The sequence below is a fragment of the Nelumbo lutea genome, chromosome 1 (assembly GCF_056320005.1).
Source record: "Nelumbo lutea isolate HS-2025 chromosome 1, American lotus-T2T, whole genome shotgun sequence".
NCBI classification, from domain to species: Eukaryota; Viridiplantae; Streptophyta; class Magnoliopsida; order Proteales; family Nelumbonaceae; genus Nelumbo; species Nelumbo lutea.
The window spans coordinates 125,283,891-125,306,357 of record NC_142684.1 but is presented as its reverse complement, the minus strand read 5'-3'; the positions used below and the strand labels follow the sequence as shown (position 1 = coordinate 125,306,357).

At 37.2% G+C, this 22,467-nt stretch overlaps 1 protein-coding gene across 2 annotated transcripts in view; it reads right to left on the bottom strand.

Annotated features, from left to right (window-relative positions):
• Nucleotides 1–1,227: 1,227 nt before the first annotated feature.
• The window catches only part of QWRF2 (QWRF motif protein (DUF566)), a 34,673-nt gene continuing 13,433 nt past the window's right edge, over nt 1,228–22,467 (bottom strand). Inside the window, exons 2-7 of one of the 2 annotated variants that reach the window (XM_088985587.1) lie at nt 19,012–20,615; nt 13,670–13,789; nt 5,089–5,205; nt 4,899–4,988; nt 1,941–2,048; nt 1,228–1,868 (exon numbers count right to left, since the gene is read on the bottom strand). In XM_088985587.1, coding sequence (XP_088841713.1) covers nt 1,800–1,868; nt 1,941–2,048; nt 4,899–4,988; nt 5,089–5,205; nt 13,670–13,789; nt 19,012–20,484 — 1,977 coding nt within the window. In that variant the 5' untranslated portion in view covers nt 20,485–20,615 and the 3' untranslated portion in view covers nt 1,228–1,799. Of the gene's footprint in view, nt 1,869–1,940; nt 2,049–4,898; nt 4,989–5,088; nt 5,206–13,669; nt 13,790–19,011; nt 20,960–22,467 lie in introns of those variants that run through there. The other variant, XM_088985578.1, reaches the window with a different exon arrangement.

Below are 22,467 nucleotides of genomic sequence, written 5' to 3'. Positions count from 1 at the left end.
GAGGAAAGAGTGAACAGTGAACCTAGTACTGAACTCGTGGTTTAGTGAATAGTGATGGCAGAGGTCTCCCATACACCAACTTCTGCACGTTCAGGAGGTTCTATAATCTATATTAATTGAGAGTAGTGAGCTGCTGCTGTTCCCAGTATCCCCCGAAACCCGTTTAAAGGAGACAAGGTCCCGATAACAGAGAAACCCTTGTGTAAGTAAGCAGCTATACCGGGATAGATGGAATGCTCCCTGCCGGCACTGGCACACCCCTCCAGAAAACCAGACTTTGGCTTTGTTCTCTCTCTTGGAAAGTGAAAAACAATAGAATGGGACTGACTATTTTACTCCATTTGGAATTCAAACTTGGGGGAACAAGTTGTACTTAAAAAATCCAAACTGTGAAAAAAAATTTAACCCTACCCTTTGACTATTACTTTACTTCGGACGCAAAGGGGAAAGCGTGTGGTGGGTTTGGATAAAAAAACAGTAGGATATGGATGGAAAAAGTTTGGGGGGAAAACGAATAAGGAAGACTAGGCAATAGATGATTATCAAGAAAGTAAGACAAATAGTTAGATAATCTAATTCGTATATAGGGAAATAATGAAACTTTAAATTGTAAAGGAAAATGACAAATCAGATTTAACACACGGATTTCCATTTCCTTCGTTTTTTCCAAATAAGCTTCTACCTGGTGCCCTGCCCATTCTCAGTTTCTCACCTACCTAGAGTTCTTTTCCAGGGTTGGTTTGATGGTCATGGTACTCTTCTCAGCAAATGCACTCCCAGCTAAAATAATTCCCAGGAACAAGCAAGGCAGTATTCTGATTCTATGGTATGGTAAAATCACTACCATTCTATACAGGTTCTTGTCAAGCAACTAATTTCGAACAAATTAACTCTTCAGTCTTAGTTCAGACAACCGACGCAAACAGAAGACAAGCCAAATCAATCACTCTCACCTGCAAACGAACTTGTTAAATCCTTCGGGCTAGTTAAAGTCACTAGACACCGCAAAAATTCAAGGTTCTATTTTTCAAAAAAAAAAAAAAATCGTGGTTCTGGCTCTGCACACCTTTCATCCAATTCGTTTGCAATGCAATTTCGTTACACTGAAAATTATGAATGCAAATGAATTGAATGCAACTCATGGATTATTTTTATTTTATTTTTTATCTTAATTTGTTTGTTTGCGGCGAAGAAATAAAACAAAAACTAAAAGCAAAAATAAAATTGAAGTATTGAACTACAATTTGTACTCCTCATGTGTAAAACCCATGCATCTGTACTAGTACACATGAAATTGCATTACAAACAAAAGGAAGCACGGAGCCTAATACACAAGCAAAACAGAAATGCTTTTCCTTTCTGTGTTGATCTTTTCAAGTGGAGAATAGGTAATAAGCACCTATCACAATGATAGACAAGCTCAGACAAGAAAACAAAAAGTTGGTAAAAATAAACTGAGAATAAAGGAGAAGGGGGGAATTGGGAAACATCATACACATATTTACAGCAGCCTTCCTTTTTAACTATAGGGGTAAAAAGGAGAAAAAAAGACAGATTTGTTTACACCTAATATGAATTCCCGAGAGCAAAAAGCCATTTTCTGTAATCTGTGCATACAAAATACATGATACAGCTGGTCTCCAACGGGTACCAAAGAGGACAAATTAGAGCTCTTGTTTTCTCTCACACGCAACCATTCAATACTCTTACAGCCTCCGGTGCTGCCTCCGGGTGAGAAAAAGAAAGTTTGATGTGATGTTAGCATTTAGAGTAGGAAGTCAGATAAGATCAATCTACACTTATGTTATCAGGCTTGTTGGTACACGTTTTAGTTGTAATATATGTGTTCTCAGGCTACAATCCTTCACCTGTTACCACAAGTTTTATCAGCAATCAACCCAGAGAAACCAAAGCAAAGAAGAAATCCGAGCAATACTTACCTGTAAAGCTGCTAATGTGGACAAGAAATCTTTGCACTGAAATAACAAAGCCCGCTCTTGAGCGGCAACATTTGCAAGTTCAGCCACCAAGGAGTTCATCTCATCCACCTGCAAGTGACAGATGGTTTTAACGATTAACAGGTAAACTGGAGTTAAGTCAAAGACAAACGATACGTCCTCCAAGTATTTTCTTTTTTTTTTATTTTGTGGGTGAGGGAGTTAAGGGTAAAAGAAGTATAAAATAAAGGGAGAATGACTGTTCAGTCCACCCCCAGAATTCTTAGCTCCACTGTTACATGGACGGATATTGGTGTTTAGGGTGGGGGTGTTTGACATTTTGAATTGTTGTAAATCTGCAGTGGAATTCAGAATTCTGAGGTGGAGTGCAGTGTACTTATCCCTAAAATAAAATGAAATACATGTTACTATCTTTGACTTCAACCATGTTTTAAAGTATCGAATACACTCATTCACTTGAAACTCTTGCTTCTTTAACTTTTTGGGTTGGTGATTTGTCAATAGACATGTCACATCACCTATTGATTTTATGTTAGGAAATTCCATTAAACCAACCAAGGACAAAGAACAACAACAAACAACAAGACTTATTATCCTTTAAAACAATTGAAATCACCTAGGGTCACATGGAGAGGGGGGGGGGGGGTCTTACATGATAGCTGAATACTAAGATTAAAAGAAAAATCCTATGAAATAGCAACAAGGCCACAAGTGCTGAATGGAGCCAAGTGGTGGGCAATCAAGTAACATGTCAAAAAAATGAGTGCCAGAAACGTTTACGCTAAGATGGATTTGTGGAAAAACTAGAAATGATAGGGTCAGAAATGAAGTCAACTGAAGGAAGCTAGAAGTACCTCACGTGGAAAAACTAGAAAGGATAGGGTCAGAAATGAAGTCAACTGAAGGAAGCTAGAAGTACCTCCAATAGGTGAAAGAATGAGAGAAACGTAGACTAGATGGTTTGTTCGCATGCATAAAAGACCATCTACAACACCCATTAGAAACAGCCAACTGTTGGCAAGTTGAAAGGGCTAAAAGTGCCAAGGGCTAGTATAACAAATGGCGATAAATGATTCATGTGCTGACCCATATAGTTGGGACAAGGCTTAGATGAAGTTGAATGAAAAGATGATGATGGTTTCAGGAAAAGAAGAATTCTTGTTAAAGTTATCAAAAAACAAAAAGTTAAGGTTTGCTTTAGTGGAAGAAAGTAGAGAATAAAAAAGACGAGAGTAAAAGTAGGGGATCCCGAATATACACATAACTTGTATCATGCTGTAAAAAGGCCATTACCCAATGATGGTCCTAGCTATCTGGGGTCTTGGGAGGGGTGGACTAAATTCCTAATGTTTGGCACTTAACATGATCAATTTGTATAAACAATATGTTGATCTTTGTACTTTAAAGACACAAATGCCACCTCCCTACGCAGACATGTATGTAACATGGTAAGGCCCCAAAATCTAGAAACCCATATATATAAATAAGTACAAACACAGACACCTAAACACATTAATGTAAGTAGAAAAATAAGCACATTTATGCACCAAATCTAAGCAGGTCATAACCAAACTGCAAATGACACACTTATTACACTTCAGAAGTAAAACAAGATATACAAGTTCTCATGTGACCAATTGTGTGTCAAATGTGCATTGACAGGGCATCATGTCAACAAGATTCTTAAGGGCCAGAAACCTATAGGAAGAGTTTTCCCACATATTATAAAAAAAAAACACGTTTTCCCACATACTATAGGCTTGTTAAATATCAAATCAATACTGATGATGTTCTAGCAAATGATAGTTACTGCTGCATGTTTGAGAGACACACTTGTTTATGTTAATGTTGTGCAATTTATGTGAAACTATGAAGTGTTAATTCTAATTTTGATTTGCAACTTTCCAAGTGATATTGATTGGTTATGATTCTTATATAATTATGGAAGGTATACTTCAGTTCTCTATTTAAATGTGATGGTTATATTATTAGAAACTGCAAACATAAAAATGTCTAATTTCTCATAAATTTTCTATTTGTGTGGGATATTTACCATATTTTTAGTTATTTTGTATTAGTTTAATTATTTATTAATTAAAGTAATCAATGCTCAGGAGACTGCAGGTTTATGCCACACGCCTTAGCATGTACAACTCCTCACATCCTTTCTCTATGTGAAACATTGGACTTACAACACCAAGTCAGAGTTTTGGTTTCCAAATAAGATTGGCCATTTCAACGTCACTAGTCCTTATGGTCGTGGTTATTCCATTTTTTGTTGGGTGGCTCTTTTATGTATCCTATGCTCATATCTCCTTCACTGTGGTACAAACTGCTAGTATGCTCCCCTTTTCTCTTCCAATTTATAAGGTTACTTGTTACTGATTAAAAAAATCAAGAATTTTGTAACTGATAAAAAAAGAACACGGATGATATTTATAAGGTTACTAGTTCTGACCTGACTAGGAATGTTGGTCAAAGTTCTGATGGAATTTCAAGAAAGTTAAGCCTGATCCAGAAATACAAAGAAAAATAATACAAAAACCAAAAAGTTTAAGCCTCTACTAATTCTTCTTTTACTTCATTTTACATCTCCTACCTTTTCTCTATTTCTTTTATACCTAAACATATTTTCCTATTGTCTATCCATATTAGGTCAGAGCCATAGATATTTCCATTGTTTTTCAGGGTTTTATCCAATCACCCCCCAAGGGTACAGAATCTTGAAATTCAAACATGCTCCCAGAATTTAGAATCCTGGTCAGAAAGCATACCATGCGATATGCTAAACAAGGATGATAGCTATTACTGCATCCAGAAAAATGCTTTGACATGGACAATTAAATAGTGTACAAATAAAACTTGCTTCTTCTAACATTCCAAAAACTTGAATTTGATATGTTTAACAGCCAACTCCAGTACCAGTTCAATTAGCTTTACCTTTGACAGCAAAGAGCATATTGAGGATGCCATTGCCTGCATAACATCAACTGCTGAACCAACAGCATCCTTCACATTTTGGATATCTGCCTGCAAAAAGAAAGAGCATAGAAAAGTTTTGTCAAGCATCATATTTCCAATCGATGGGGAGTTTGAGGTACACCTCATTTAAAAATCTCATGACACACACCTTTGCTCCACTGACAACTGGGAGGCGGAGAGTGCTAGCCTTGAGAGCTTCAATAGCACCTGATAAAGAATTTGAGTGTTCTCTATCCAGAAGGGACCACTCTTCCAAATAGGTCGTCTGCACACATCAAGTGTTAACAAGCTTCAGATGTAGATAATTAAAGAGTTAACTTAAGTGAAGTCCATCCATCCAACCCTTTTTAGATCAAGCATGCATGCCAATATTTTAACACAGTTAATAGAGTAAAACCATGACAAAATAAAACTTGGAAAAGCCAAGGTGTTTACTCATACATACAGGGAAGTTTCTTTCTTGTGTTAAGTTCAATGCCATACTTTCAGTCCCTTAGTCAAAGTATCTAGATTGCTCAATCAGTCCAATTCAAGAGGGAGCTCAACTATTAGGTTTCAAAAATCTATGCTTGCAAACAGAAACCCATACAAAACCAATCTAGTCAATATGTGCCCAATTGCTTTGTGATCTCTCAAGCAAACCATGCATGCATACCTACATGGGAAAGTGATAGTTTCATACTGTTGCATCAAGTTGTTAAATCGGTGTGATCCATGATTCAAATTGTATGATTTGAATAGAACCATAACTTTACTGATTCAGGTCTATTCCCTCAATCTCATTTCAGCAAAGATTGCGGTTCAATCATGAATCCCACATCTATACAATTTTACATAGACCAAAGAGTGGAAATTGATTAGAAACATAAGATTTGGGGGGCAGGGTGGGTTTCAAATCACAAAACCCTACTATACAAAGATCTTCATATCTACTTCATTTCTTAACAGATCTGAATTCCTTTTGTTGTTGTTTTCTACTTCAAATGGGAGAAGTAGTGAAATTTTTGTAAACTCCAATCTTGGTGAATGGTCTAAATCACTTTCTCCATTTTTTATATTTTTGGTTGGCAATTTCTCCATTTTTATATTTTTAATCAGCAATTTCTCCATTTTTCATATTGATTTTTTGGATCTTCTATATTTGGGCATAGAATTGATGAGGGTATCATGACCTTCTTTTGTAAACTTATAACTAATCTTCTTGCAGTCACTTTGTAAAGCTCAGGTTGGTTTTGGGCATTGAAACATTTAGAGAACTCAAAACTAGTTTGTTTGGATCATGAGTTGCATTTTGTGAAGCTTAGTGTGGTTTTTGGGTTGGCGTTATAGTGAAGTAGTGAACTCACGATTTGCCTTTGTTCTATCACAAGTTATAACTTTTATATCTATCACTTACATTCAAAAAGAAAAAAAAGTGACAATGGCTTAAATTGATAAAACAGTCATTACCCAATGTTGGTTCTAGGGTCTTGGGTGGAGTAGAATGGATAGTCTTAACCTTTGACATTTTTGCACAAAGTGGTAATTCTCAGACTCGAATCCACATTCTCACACTTGCTAGCACAAGATTTTACCATTACACCAAGTTCATTACACTGTTGTTAATTAATAATCATCTTTGAAACTTGTACAATTCAAAAATCTATTTTTTAAAATTTAATGATTTTCCATAATTTTTAATAATCCTAACAAAGTCTCAACATTGAACTTTATGATTTACAAGTTCCATCTTGAATTAAATCTCAACTATTATCCAAAAGAGAAAGTGAAGAGAAGAGAGATCTATGAGCAAAACTCCGTGTTGGCAACGCTAGCTTTTTTGGTATTTATATTAGGGCGACCATAACATAATATAAAATAAGGGGAATTACAATAGTACCCCTGTGATACTAAACAGAAATAAAAACAAAAGACAAACAACCTATAAACAGCCTTTTAACACTCCCCCTCAAGTTGGGGCATGGATGTCAATCATGCCCAACTTGTCACATAGACCATTAAGACGCAAGTGATGTAACCCTTTTGTGAAGATGTCTGCAAGTTGATCTTCGGACCTGACATACCCCTTCCCCTTTGACAACCTTTTCTCTAATAAAATGCTTGTCTACCCCAATGTGCTTGGTTCTATCATGCAATACTGGGTTAGCAGCAATATTTATGGCTGCCTTGTTATCACAATATAAAGTCACAGGTCCATCAACTGTAAATCCCAGCTCACTCAATTTTTTTAGCCACATTATTTCAGCCACTCCATGAGACATTGCTCTATATTCAGCTTGAGCACTAGACCTAGCCACCACATTCTGCTTTTTGCTTCTCCATGAGACTAGGTTTCCTCCCACAAAGGTACAGTAGCTGCTGGTAGACTTCCTATCATCCAGTAATCCTGCCCAATTTGCATCAGTATACACTTCAACCTTCAAATGCCCGTGCTTTTGGAACAATAAACCTGCACCTGGAAATTTCTTAAGATATTTGAGAATTCTTTCAGCTGCTTCAAGGTGGGTGGTCTTAGGGGCATGCATGAATTGACTAAGAACACCCACTGCATAAGCAATGTTTGGCCAAGTCATGGAGAGATATAGCAGTCTTCCTACAAGCCTCTAAAATTGCTTCACATCTTTGATGAACTCACCTTGACAATCACTTAATTTGTGATTATAAAAGAATCAACGGGTTTCACTCCTAATTTTCTTGTATATTGTAACAGATCTAAGACATATTGTGTCTGAGAAATGAAGATACCCTTTTGTGAGCGAATAACTTCATTTCCAAGGAAGCATCTCAAAGGACCTAGATCTTTCACCTTAAACTGAGTATCAAGAAATCCCTTCAATTTTTGAATTTCATCTTTCCAATCATCATTGATAACTATATCATCAACATACACTATTAGGGCTGTAATTTTCCCTTTTTACAAGTAGAGTATTCTGCCTGAAATTGATAGATTTTTGCATAGTGGCTTAATTTAGAATAGGTTGACTTTGCTTGTTCCCAAATCTCATAAGTTGTTTCAGCCCACATAAAATTTCTTCTCACCTGAGATTGCATAGACACTAAGAGCCATGACATTACCATGTTGTTTTCCCGGTTCCATCAGCCATGTTCAACACTTCTAGAATTAGGTTCTTTAATTCTTCCATTTATATATCCTATCCTTCCCCTTGCAATAATGTATAACCTGATCACCTTCGACCATTCTAAGTAATTGAGACCATCAAGAGTTATGACAGCCATAGGGACGGATAAATCCATACCCCCACTCAATCCATTCTACATTGAGGAAACACAAGATGTGGTAGATTCTTCACTATTCATGATAATTGGTTCAGATCACACTCAAAAGAGTTCCAAAAAAAAAAAGAAAAAATACAGTCCAACTTGTTTCCCTTTCACACACTGTATTATTTCTGGAAAAAAAAAGCACCAGGAAACTAGAGCCAACCACCTTTTAGTTTGAACATAGTCCCTTTTTTTATCAATAACACAATTCATTAATTATCACAATAAGAATTACAAAGAGGAAGCCAAACTTTTTATCTTCCAACTTCATCTTGAGCCACAAGAAAGGAAACAAGAGAGAAAGAGAAAAAAGAAAATAAAGAAATTTAAATTACATATGTGCCTAGAACATTGAATCCCGTCCACCCCTTGTTTAGCTAACCCATTATACAAAGAATTAGTTGATCTTTTTACCCAACTAATTTTAACTTTCATTTCTCGAACCAGCCATCTGAATTTCCTCCTCACATTGCTATAGCTCCATAAACCACTATCGTCTTTATTCAGCCACCCTACCACCACCTTTGAGTCCCCTTCAATTATGAGTTTTCTAATATTCATCTCCCTAGCTTTCTGGACTCCTTCCATAACTACATGTATCTCATCTTTGAGAGAGTCACCCACTCCAGTTGGGCCTGAGAACATGGCAGAAACAACCTCATTCTCATCCTTGAAAACACCCCCAATCCCTGATTGTCCAGGGTTCCCTCTACTACTTCCATCAAAGTTTAGTTTTATGAAACCCGTAGGTGGGGGGTCCAAGACACACTCATTACTGCTTTAGCCTAGGTACAGCTAGCAATCTCACCCCACTTCCTCAGCATGTCATCCATTGTATAATCTGTGAATAGCTCTAGGGATTTCATCCACTATACAACCTTTATATGGATCAGAGCCCTTAGATTTTCGCCACCTCTCTCTACTTCAGAGAAGATCCTAGAGTTTTTTCTTCCCATAAAGACCAGCATACTACAACCCCCAGTCCTCTCCACATAGTCCTTCCCCTTTTCATACGCCACCTAAAGAAAGAAGAAAAAAAGACTTTGCAAATTTGATGGAGGATTCCAACTACACCTAAAAAGATAGAAAGCCCACTCCCAAATAGACTTTGCAAATTGGCAAGACACCAGTAGATGAAAACCAGTCTCCCCATTAGCTTTACGAAGAACACACCAATGAGGGGACAAGCATAGTCCTTCAATCACCAAAAAAAAAGTTTTACTGCTGTTACGGCACCTACAAGTCATCACCGACCTACAAACTAACAATTGGATTGCTGTCACAGCACACACAGGTCATCTTCGACCTACAAAGCTGTTGTCACAACACATACAGGTCACCTCCGACCTACAACCACCACAAGGATCACTCGATCCTACAAAAAAGGAAGGTACAGGTGTTGATCACCTCACATCAATTGATCGATCCCCTTGTTTTGGTTCTGTCCTGATACACGATCAGGAAAAAAAAAGGAAGATAGAAGCTTCTGAGATCAGTCCAAAGATTTACCTTGGTTCTTCAGAGAAAAAAATTCAGCAACAAGTGAAGGGAGAAGACAAAAGAATGCTTTCTCGATATCCTTTCAGATCAAATGGGCTTGCTCTGATACCATATTATCCAGAAGAGAAAGTGAAGAGAAGAGAGAAGGAAGAGGAGAAAAGAGAGATCTGTGAGCAAAACTCTGTGCTGACGGCGCCAGCTTTTTTGGTATTTGTATTAGGGAAACCATACATAATATAAAAGAGGGGGATTTACATTAGTACCCCCTATGATACTAAACAGAAATAAAAACAAAAGACAAACAGTCTTTTAACATAACCCATTAGGAATTTCTAAATTGATTCCACTTTGACAACATTACTATACATCTTCACTAATACTCAACCCAAGAGGAGAATCAAACTTCAAGGAATCAAGTTCAAATCCTTTCAGCACAAAGTAGCAAATTAAGATGTTAGAAGATGACAAAAGAAAGGATTTTGGGAGATGACACCGCTATTTTTAAGAGGAAAGCATTTTTGAGGAATTCTATCAAAGATGCATATGTGAGGAAGATGAGAAAAGCAAAGAAAGATGGAAAAAATATTGTGAAAGATTATTAAATAAAGAACATGTAGAGGGTGCTAATGGAGGAGAGATTAGTAGCTCCAATAGTATCAAAACTAACATGTAACCTTTGTAAAATTAGAATTACCGAAGTGAAGGAAGTGTTAAATAATATGAACAAGGGAAAAACATTAGGGTTAGAAGGTATCACAATAGAAGTGTAGAAAGGTATGGGAGAGGTAGGATTGTTATGGCTAACTAAACTATTTAATAAGATAATGAAAGAAAAGATGCCTAATGATTGAAAAAAGAGCAGTACGATGCCTATACTTGAAAACAAAGGCGATATACAAAGTTGCAATAATTAATGTGGGATTAAACTCATGAGCCACAATATAAAACTTTGGAAGAGAATAGAAAAGTTTGGGATTTTGACAATAAGATGGAAAAGTTTGGAGAGAAGAAAAGAGATCTTCATATAGTGTTCATTGATCTAGAGAAAGGATACAATAAAATCCTTAGAGAGATGATGTGGTGGGTTTTCAAAAGGAAAGGAGTTTCAAATAGGAATGTGGGCCTAATTAAAGATACTTATGAGGGAGAAACAACCTATGTTGGAACACTTGTGGGAGAGACATCAGATTTCATAGCTATTGATGGGTCTTCACCAAGGCTCAACACTTAATCCTTACTTATTTGCACTAATTATAGATGAATTGACCAAATATACACAGAAAGGGGTTCCATGGTGTTGTTGTTTGCTAACAACATTGTATTAATTGATGAAACTATAGAAGGATTAAATGCAAAATTACGTCTATGGACAAATTACTTCAGAAAATTAGTAGGGCCAAAATAATATATGCTATGTAAATTTAGAACAAATCAGGATACACTTAGAATTAAAGACCAACAGATAACTCAATGCAACTTTCTCCATTACCCTGGTTTGATTATTCATAACAAGGGAGAGATTGACAAGGATGTTGACCACAACATTAGAGCAGGATGGGCAAAATAGAGTGGTGCATCCAGAGTCTTCATTGATAAACAAATAACAATTAGGTGAAAAGGAAAGTTCTATAAAGCAATAGTAAGACCAGAAACATTGTATGGAGCTATGTTTTAGGCAATCAAGATACATGCCAGAAAAATGAGTGTTGCAGAAATGCGCATGTTAAGATGGACAAGGGGAAAAGCTAGAAAGGGTAGGGTCAAAACGAAGTCATTTGAAGGAACATAGGAGTACCTCCAATATGTGATAAAATGAGAGAAAGTAGACTAATATTTTTTTGGAGATAAAGTAGACTAATATATAATTTATTCACATGCATAGAAGACCATCAACATCACCCTTAAGAAGAAGCAGTTTGTTGCAAGTTGTGGGGCCTAGAAGGGCTAAGGGCAAACCAAAAAGGACATGGGTTGGAGTAGTAAGAAATGACTGCTGATAATTTAACAATGGATATGGCACTAAACAAAACAGAATGGCTAAACAGGTTTCATGTAGCCAACCCCATCTAGTTGGGATAAGGCTTAGATGATAATGATGATGAAGCATGTTTGGGGAAGAAATATTGTCCATAATGCATACCCCCTTTTTACTAGAGAGTTTCTTTATTATCAACAAAAGAACATAATTGTCAACAACTACACAAAAGATATAACAAAAGAACATAATTGTCAGCAACAACACAAAAGATATGCACAACTCTACGCAATTTGTCAAAACGGATTGATAAGTTGTCTTCTGTTCATACTAACTCAACTAAGCCTTGTCCCAAATATATGGGGTAGGCTACATGAATTTGTTCTTCCACCCTTTTGTTTTCAAAGCCATATCCACTGTTTAAGTTATGGGCCCTTAAATCATTTCTCACTATTTCAACTGATGTCCTCTTTGGTCAGGCCCTAGCTCTTCTAGACCCTTTCAACTTATAACAAATAACTTCTCACTGGTGCTTAGAGATGCAATCAGGTTGGATTTGGATTGGATCAAGCCAGCAGCCACATTTGAATCTGATCCAAATATTGAAACTTCAAATCCAAATCCAATCCAAAATCTGATATACCGGACTTGGAATGGATTCAGATTTAAGTTGGTCCACTTTATTGTCTTGAAACTAAATAAAAATTAAGAAGTTTTTAAATAGTAATTACCTATTAACTTATACATATAATAAATATATATAAATATAAATATTGAATCTATTAACTATAAACTTTACTTATTATAACTTTTATATATGAATAACTATATTACATATCTATAAGTCTAACAAATTAAATTTTAATCACATTCATATCTTAATCAGATCAGATGGGGTCAAATCTGCATCTGATCTGATTATTAAATGGATGTAGATTATAATATCTGATCACAAAATAATTGAATTGGACAACAGTATGTGTTTTAGACTTGCAAAGTCCATTGACAGCCCTACTATACATGGCTTCTCTGCATGTTATCATTATCAAACCATCTTAATCAATTTTCTCTCACTTCATTGACCAATAAGCAACAGTACAACTTAGTATTACTGCTGGCTAACCACCTCCTCCTTTATGTTAACCCCACCAACAGTAACTCTTGTCTAGATTGACCTCAAGACTGGACATCCTCTTATATACACATATTATATCCTTCAGACTCCTTACTTCTTCATTTCCTCCTTCAAAGAATAGAATGATATTATCTGTAAACAGTGAGTGACCACCACTTCATCTCTTCTTACTCTCTATCCCCTAATCAATCAGAATCTGTTAGTCCCCGAGATCAGCCTACTAAAAACATCAGCTACAAGGATGAAGAGGAAGGAGAAGGGATAACCTTGTCTCAACCCTCACCTTGCTTGACAGAAATCTTTAACCACCTCATTAATTAGATAAATTGGCACATTTTTTGTTGCAATTCAACCATACTACATCAATGATGAAATAAAATTTCAAAAAATTCTAAAGCTAGCTGGTATTGCTTAAGTTGTAGCCTTCTGCTGGGTCCTAGGAACTTTGTCCGATTACCTAACTTTGAGTATTTGAGACTCTCTCAATGATTATTGCACTATGGTCATTTGTGCCTAAGTTGTTACAATGCACTATATAATGCTTCTTTTTTAGTGCCCATGCTTTTGTTGGCCTCTAAGGTAAGACTTGGGAAAAAAACCTTCCAGCACCATTTTTATATTTATTTTATTTAATTGATTTGCAATAAAAAACAAAAACAAGGTGTTAAAAAAAGGAAAAAAAGAATGAGATGCAGAAAAGTAACAAGAAAAATGTCACCCAACCAAAACCAAAACAGAGGGCAGTTATAGGAAGAGAAAAGGGGTAAAAACCAAGTTAAGGTTCAATGGATGTCTATAAGAAGTAGAACAAACTTTGATCGAATCCATGACTCTTACTTGTCCCTTAAGGATGGAAGTGAGCTTCAAGTTTTGCCTCAGCAACTGTAACTTCATTTTCTTAACTGTAACTGAATTACGCAATTCTGATGTAGTTACCCATGCATTATATAGATTTTTCTGGAACATAGAAAAGGTACATATTTAAATGAGCAAAGAGAACTAATTAACATAAATGAAGCAAATTATCAGAATAGTAATCAGCAACAGGTGCAACACAAGCAATAAGTATGACGTTGGAAGTGTTAATAGTTTGAGCTTTGAGAATAAAATGGGCCTGGCATTGCTACTTAAAAATCTGTAACAGATTACTGTTTCAAGATGCGTTGGAAATGTTAAAATTGCTCATAATGCAACTTATCATGAACTACTTATTATTGTGTTAACATAATAAAACTTTTTCAGATTAGCACAACAAACAAAACTTTGTATAATGCACCCAATTTTCAGAGTTGGCACCTTATATAATGAACCCAATAGGTACCCATCGCCCAACCCTTACCCACCCACTTAAAATCCACCAATGGGATGTCAGCCATCTACAACCTGCTACGCAAATGGGTAGTTTGGGTCTGAATTGCCACCCCTACTTGGAAGTGTTTTCAGTGAGATATTACATAATAGATCTTCAGTCTTGTAACTCAAAACAAAACTCCTTTTGATCCAACTTCAGATCTACAAACTCAATTTATGAAATCCCAAAGAGCCTTTGATCTCCTTGTTTCCTTTTGTGTCATAACTAATCTTAGGAAGACAAGGAATAATACTTAGCAGGCAATTTAGAAATTATGTTCCTCTGTTCTTCCCACCTTCTCTCCAAAGAACCATTAGATTCTTGGTTTCTTTTTGTTTTAATATTGAGTTAATGACTACAATACCATGGATGTTTTACCATTGGGAGGCCAAGGAAAAATATCTAGCAGGGAATTTAGAATGTCATAGAATGCCATCCCTCCCTCCCCCTCTCTTTCTCTCTAAACAACGGTTTGGGAGGTGCACTGACGAAGAAAATATGAATTAAGAAATCAATTCCTTTTTTAAAGCAAGTATTGTATTAGATAATTAACAATTACATCAAAAACCCATGTACATTGAGGAACAGACCAATGGAAATGTATAAAAAGCATTAAACAGTATTCTTTCACCCTATAAACAGCCATCCTTGTAAGAAAAAGAAAAAAGAACATTGTAATCTGAACTGTTCTCTTGGGAGGGTTAAGAGTTTTTACCCCTCCCTTTGTATTTTTTGTTGTGGATGCTTTTACAGCCGCAAACAGCAGCAGTAATGGACAGCAGCAGTAATGGGCGATTAATTCAGTGTTCCTATCTTATCTCTTAGCCAAATTCAGTGTTCCCATCTTATCTCTTAGCTAGATTCAGTATTTGTATCTTATCTCTTAGCTAGATTCAGTGTTCCTATCTTATCTTTTAGCTAGATTCGGTGTTCCTATCTTATCTCTTAGGTAGATTCAGTGTTCCTATCTTATCTCTTAGCTAGATTCAGTGTTCCTATTAATTAGGCAGTAGCATTATCATTTAAAGATAAATGTTGTTAGGATGTCTTCCTAAAGAAGGACTCTATCTTCTTGTAATCTCCTATTTAAAGGAGCAGATGTTATTCAATGAAATCATCGAAATTTTCAATCAAGAAAGAGCAGGGGAGAGTTGGTGATCTCTTTAACAAATCACCATTAAGGCGCCAAAGATAGGTACCTCGAGGAGAGGGAGAAATAAGGGAAAACAAAAGGTTTTCCACCGACCTGTGACGAGATCCTATTCGCAGGTAGGCCCATAACAATTTGGTATCAGAGCAAGGCGTCATGGGTGACTTTGAGCAATTGAAGACTAGGGTTCATGATTTGGAGCGCAAACTCATGTAAAACAGCAAGGAGGTGCACGAGATCAAGGACGACGTCCGAGAATTGAGGCGCTTGATGAAGTTATATTTTTCCAGCAAAGAAAAGAGTTTAGAAGGGGCTGCAACCACAGACGGCCGCCGACCAGACATGGCAGAATCATCCGATGAGCAGCAGGTCGTGGCCCAAGGAACTGCGATCGTTCCCAAATACAACAAGCTGGAATTTCCTTCCTATAATGGAGCTGGAGATCCTTAGGGATGGTTGTACAAATGTGAACAGTTCTTCTGCAACCAACGGACAGAGGACAGGGGCAAGGTAGGCTTAGCCGCATTCCACATGACAGAGGAGGCACAACTCTGGTTTTAAAAATTGGAGCAGGAGGAACCTAGGCACAGTTAGACCCAATTCAAATCCTACTTCCTTCTCAGATTTGGGCCCCCATTAACAAGCAATCCATTAGGCGAACTAATCAACCTCAAACAGACTGGAACTGTGGTTGAGTATCAGCGTCAATTTCAGACCCTCCTTGCAAGAGCATCTTCGGTACGACCAAACCAACAGGTTGACATGTTCACCGCGGGGTTAGCGAAAACTTTGAGGGTGGATGTGGAGATGCAAAATCCCCCCAATCCGGTTACTGCTATGAATTTGGCTTGCGCTTTTTGAATGCAAATTGCAACTCAACCGCGGAAGTATCAGTATAGGGCGGCTGGCTCCGTCTTCAGCAGCCAGCCAAGAACAGAAACCACAGACGAGCAACAAGTCCAGATCGGCATCCAGTGTGGGAAGCAACGTTGTTGCACCCCCTATTAAGTGCTTATCGAGGGTTGAGATGGCAGAACGCAGGGCGAGGGGACAGTGTTTTAATTGTGATGAACTTTACTCAGCAGGGCACAAGTGCAAGAGACTTTTCTGCCTCTTGGTGGAACAAGAGGAAGATGAGGATGAACCCTCTTCATTGGAACTCGATCCACGAGGGCAAAATCATTCCACCTATCATGGATTCCTTTGACTGTGTTCCAAGACACCTATCCTGAATTTGAGCTTGAGGACAAGCTCTTACCCCAAGAGGGAAGTAATGTTGTGGATGCTTTTACAGCCGCAAATAGTAGCGGTAATGGGCGATTAATTCAGTGTTTAATGGACAGCAACAGTAATGGGCGATTAGCTCAGTGTTCCTATCTTATCTCTTAGCCAAATTCAGTGCTCCTATTTTATCTCTTAGCTAGATTCAGTGTTTGTATCTTATCTCTTAGCTAGATTCGGTGTTCCTATCTTATCTTTTAGCTAGATTCAGTGTTATCTTATCTCTTAGCTAGATTCAGTGTTATCTTATCTCTTAGCTAGATTCAGTGTTCCTATCTTATCTCTTAGCTAGATTCAGTGTTCCTATCTTATCTCTAGGCTAAATTCAGTGTTCCTATCTTATCTCTAGGCTGATTCAGTGTTCCTATTAATTAGGCAATAGCATTATCATTTAGAGATAAATGTTGTTAGGATGTCTTCCTAAAGAAGGGCTCTTATCTTCTTGTAATCTCCTATTTAAAGGAGCAGATGTTATTCAATGAAATCATCGAAATTTTCAGTCAAGAAAGAGCAGAGGAGAGTTGGTGATCTCTTTAACAAATCACCATTAAGGCGCCAAAGATAGGTACCTCAAGGAAAGGGAGAAATAAGGGAAAACAAGAAGTTTTCCCCGTTAACCGACCTGTGACGAGATCCTATTTGCGGGCCCATAACATTTTTCTATATTAATATCTCTTAATAAAAGTCTTTGTTATTTATCAAAAAAAAAGGAAAAAAAGAAAAAAGAAAAAAACATTACAATTTACAAGGAATAAATTTGAAACCAATTCCTAACACTCCATACACAACCAAGAACACAGTCCACATTTGCGATAAGAAGGCTCCAAATGAGTCTATTGGGAAAGGGAAAATAGTTCTTTGTTAACTTTTTACTAGTCAATAGTGTTGAGAGCATATGGAGGCATAAACCTTCTTCCCCTGTGCAGGTTTTGCCCATCTTCCAGGGCATCGACTAGGGCATACTTTTTTCCTGCAGTATTCTGAAATAAGGCTTTTATACAATGTGTTGCATGGACTTTCTAAAATGAAGGGTCTCTGTCAAGCACATGTTAGATTCAAACACCATTTTTCTCTTTTATAATTTGGTATTAATGAACAGCTAATGTACATGAAGGATGCCATTTTTCCTATAAAACATTAAGTAACAAAATTAGACATCTAAACTTTTTTCCCATAGTCATGTAATGTTAGAATTACAAATATTTACACAGAATCCTGGAAATGTTGGATTCTGATTCTGTGTCCAATATGCAATCAATACTAGGTACACCCCCCCCCCCACCCCCCTCTCTAAAGAAAGGATGGAAGAGGACCATGACTTCATGACTGACAAAACAAATAAGATTATATAGACTGCAACTACAGATGCCCTGGAGCATGGGATCCCCAATAATGAAAATTCTTTTTTTTTTTTTTTTTGCTTCATCCAATAATGAAGATTCTATTCACCCCTTTCTCTAGCTAAGCTAGCTGCAGGGTAGAAGGCAGAATTTGGACCGTAACTGAATGAGACAAGTGTATGTTTACTTGCCAAAAGAGAAACTAGGATACGCATATAGAACATACCTAGAAAATAGGTTCTTGCCCTCTACTATCAAAACGATTACCTTATTTCACAAAGTTCTGGCATTATATAACATATTTTCTTGCCATATGAAAGCTAACATACCTATATCTTCAACAAACTTTTTTAAGCTTCAAAACGATCCTGATGAATGTCCAATCAATTTCAATTTTATCAACTTTGAGGCTGTAGCTCCCAATTAAGGTAATCTTGTTTCATGAATGCTATTCTTGTCAACTAAGAGTTTTATTTATTTAATTTTTTTGATTGGTATCAAGTGATATAAGATTACTGGAATTTTTTATAAATTTACATCCAAACCTATAGTTGGTCTTATCGACGGTATGCCCTCCTAAAAAGCAGATAGTCTGTCTGAACTCTGATCTCTGAAGCAATTGTATTCATAAATTAGTTATGCTTTTGCAAGAAAAGGCTATCCATGGCACATCCTATTTTCTGAAGATCCAAGATGACCTAATTCAACCAATTTCCATGGTACAAGAGATCATGTCAAAGCCAATTATAACATTGTAAGTACTACCGCTAATATGCATAGATTCTCTGAGCAATAGCCATTTTACTAAACTGCACCTCCTCTCATCTTCGTTGATGGAGCATAAAGAAAATGAAAATTCTAAGGTTTAGTTACAACCATTGTGCTTGTGATGACAAGGCCGAAAGGAATTGATAAATATAACAGTTGCATCCCAAGAAAATAATATGGGGCAACTCAAACGAAACCTTTACCATGTGTGCACTTGCATTGGTTAACAAATAGCAGAGAAGAAAGAAGAGAGCTCGAAAGAGACAAATAAAAATTTAGAAAGCCATACCTCTGCAGTTAACCTCTGCAACAACAAGGCAGCGTCTGCTCTCGCATTTACAAACCGCCACTGCAAGTGGCGGTTATACAGAAGCCTCAACAGATGTGCATCAACAATCCGGTTCTCCCCCATCTTCCCTCTCCGAACGTCAACAGAAAAGCTAAGAATTGACGGATTGTTGACAGAGTGACTACTCAGGGAGATTGCTGCTGCATTCCTCATCCGTGAAGGACTGGGCATTCCCCTGGACGGAGAAGAAGTTGAAGTTGTCATTAGCTTACTAGGGGATGCAGGTCTAATCGGCCCCCGGAGAGGTGATGACAACGTTCTGCTGCCGGTAGTGGAGATAGTCCGAGGAGATGATATGGGACTATCGCTTAAACTCAATGGTTTCTTGGATGGAATAAGTATTGGTGGAGCGGTCGTCCTTGAACCAGTGTTCGTCGACAATGGCGAACCAGGGTCTTGTAAACGCCGCAACCGGCTATTTGTCTCCTGCCAAAACCTAGCAGGGACACTGATTCCACGAGGCCCGGTCCGAGCTCGAGAAACCCCGTTGCACTCCTGTACTCCAGAAGTGCTGCCAGAGGAGACACTCTCAGTATCAGATGCAGTGAGATCGGAGGGAACTGATGACCCGTTTGTGGAATTGGCATCCATTGCATGCTGAACAGTCTTCACAAAGTCGGCGATGCTTGAATCCCGATGTAATCTACCGTCAAACGATACCCTCCTACCTTCATCAATCATTGATTGCTGCAATGCGCGAACTACGGTTCCAGATCCAATGAGTTTTTTCTTGTCAACCGTGTAATCTAAACTTTTTGTTAAAGGATTTGCCGTTCTGGTTCTGCCAGGCCAACGTTGCTGATCAATGGGTTTTGAGTTCTCCATCTGATCCACTCCTCCAGAACCATCAGTCTTCCCTCTCAATGAAGTCGTCCTCCTCCGCTCCGGTGTAGCCTTTCTCGTATTACTCAAATTGGGCGTTGGAGCGGCCTTCGTCTTACTAATCGGAAGTGAGAACGATTCCCCTTGAAACGAAACTGACAAACTCCGCGTAGAAGTGAACAACATTTTTGAAGCTACTGAAACTTCGGCAGCATTGCCCGTCCTCGTCGAATCAGGCAGTGGCGTGGTGGGTCGAGGGGTGACTGGACGCCTCCGCTCGGCAGACTGAGACCGTTTGATCAAAGACGGCAATGGTGTTGAAGCGGCTGTCGAGGTAGTGGGCCTCGAAAGAAGAGGAGATGGGCATCGTCTAGAAGAAGAAGAGGAAATAGAAGAGGTGGAAGTGGAAGAAGACATGTACCTAGAAGTGATTTCTCTGGATTTCGGTCTCCGAGAACCAACGACGCCATTGTCCTTTTCAGAAGGTAACAGGGGAGGCCTTTTTGGATTTCGACGAATCTCTTCTTGTTGTGAGGAGGTCTTGGGGTTCGATGAATTAGTTGAAGCATTTGCAGAAATGGCAGCCACCATTATCAGATAAATTGAACAAAGATTAAAAAAGAAATCTCCACTGTCCTCACATCTCCTCGCAGACAAGAATATAAAATACTCTGAAACTCTATAGCTTGACTGCTTCACTTCTCTTAGCTAGTCACTTGAACCTGCACAAATAAAGAAGACTAAAGAAACCCAGAAAGATTTTGAAGGATTAAACATGTACAAGTGAAAGCCTTCTCTGGGTCGCTCTCTTTTTTCTGGTTTTAAGAGAGAGAGAGAGAGAGAGAGAGAGGTGAATGTATGGGTATGGGAGTTGAGTGTGAGATGGCAGAGTGTTTTTTTATTAGAGACCGGGGGCGGAGGCAACGGTCGCTACGCTTTTCCGGCGAGGTTATACACCGGAAAATCGGAAAGAGAGGAGAATGAAGGTTGTTTTGGGCGAGAATTAAGAGCAGAAATGTCGCCGTAGCGATTGGGAGTAAAAATCCAAGTAAATGAATTAGACAAAATGCATTTTGTGTATATGGATCACAATTTAGATCCTTAATCTAAACCCTTGGATTAGAATCTTGGCTTATGCAATTTGAAAATTTTACATTATTTACAACTGGTTATTTCCAGGCTTTAGATCTCATAATTCATGAACGGTTGAAAACAGGTGTCTGTCATCGTGGCCCCAGGAAACGTATTTATGAAAACGAAGGGAGAGAGCTTGGGTTTTGTGAAACTTTGGAGAGACGTTTTGTTTACTGTTTTAGTTAGACGTCTTTAAGTTTAAATTTCTGTAAATTTTATTTATTTATTTATATCAGACTTGAGACTTTCTTCTTTCGTTTTCTGTTTTTACGATATTACCCCTCCAGAAATATATAGACGTGGAAATGGGATAGGTCACTCCGTTGTCATTTAACCAAGGCTTTTGGTAATTTAGTCATTTACAATATTAATAAATACAAGTGCAGAAAGAAAAAAAAAAGAAAGAAACCGTACACACACATGATACATGTCAATATGTCATGTCATGAAAAGAGAAACCAAATAAAAGAGAATAAAGGGTCGCGATTCATCAAAACATATTTTTACACCGTTGGATTGGTGATTGGGTTGTAATGTCATTATTGGATTGTTCTAGTGGTCCCCATTTGACGGTGCAAAGTGTGGTAGGGGGTATTATGTAGATTCCAATCTGACGTCCAATATTCACTCTAATGTCTGTGGCCCCCTTATTCAAAACCTTCAGTTATGTCACGTGGTAAAACAAAATTTTAAATAATAAAGACTAATAAATCATAATTAATAAAATATCACTTGAAAGGGAAAAGATCGAGAGAATATACCATGTATATAATCAAGAAAAAAATTAGTTAATTAATTTTTATAAGGTATAAACACAAGATTAGTGATTAAGCAATACAATTAAGGCCCAATAATAAGATCTTGAAGCGGTTAGCTTGAAAAATAATTAAAAGGATCAGTCCTAAAACCGAACCAATTATTAATCGGTTGATGAAACAAGTATTACCTTCAGAATAAAAAAATTATATTTAACATCTATAATTACTTGTATTATTACAACTTAGAACCCCATTTTTATAATCCTACCTTAATAAACATGCCATTCAATAGTAAACTGCTTCTTAAAAAAAAAAATAAAAACAGTAAAATGCTAAATTGTTGGTAAAATCAGTATTTTTAACTAAAATTATCATATATTGTCTATAAAATGTACCTTTTTGGCTCAATTTGGAAGTAATATAAATACAAACATGCATTTATATTTGGTTAAAGTCTTAATAAAGTAGCCCCAATTATTAATCGGGACACAAATTACAAAAACCAAAATCGATATAATCAATTTAACCTCTATGGGTAGGTAGGTAGTACACAGATAACTAAATCAATTAATAATACTCTCCTTTGAATTAAAATGCAAATATAAATATGTTAAAAGTGTAAAATACAAACATTGTCATTTCAATGAAGTGTGTCCAGGCTTCTTTTTTTATTTTTTTGACT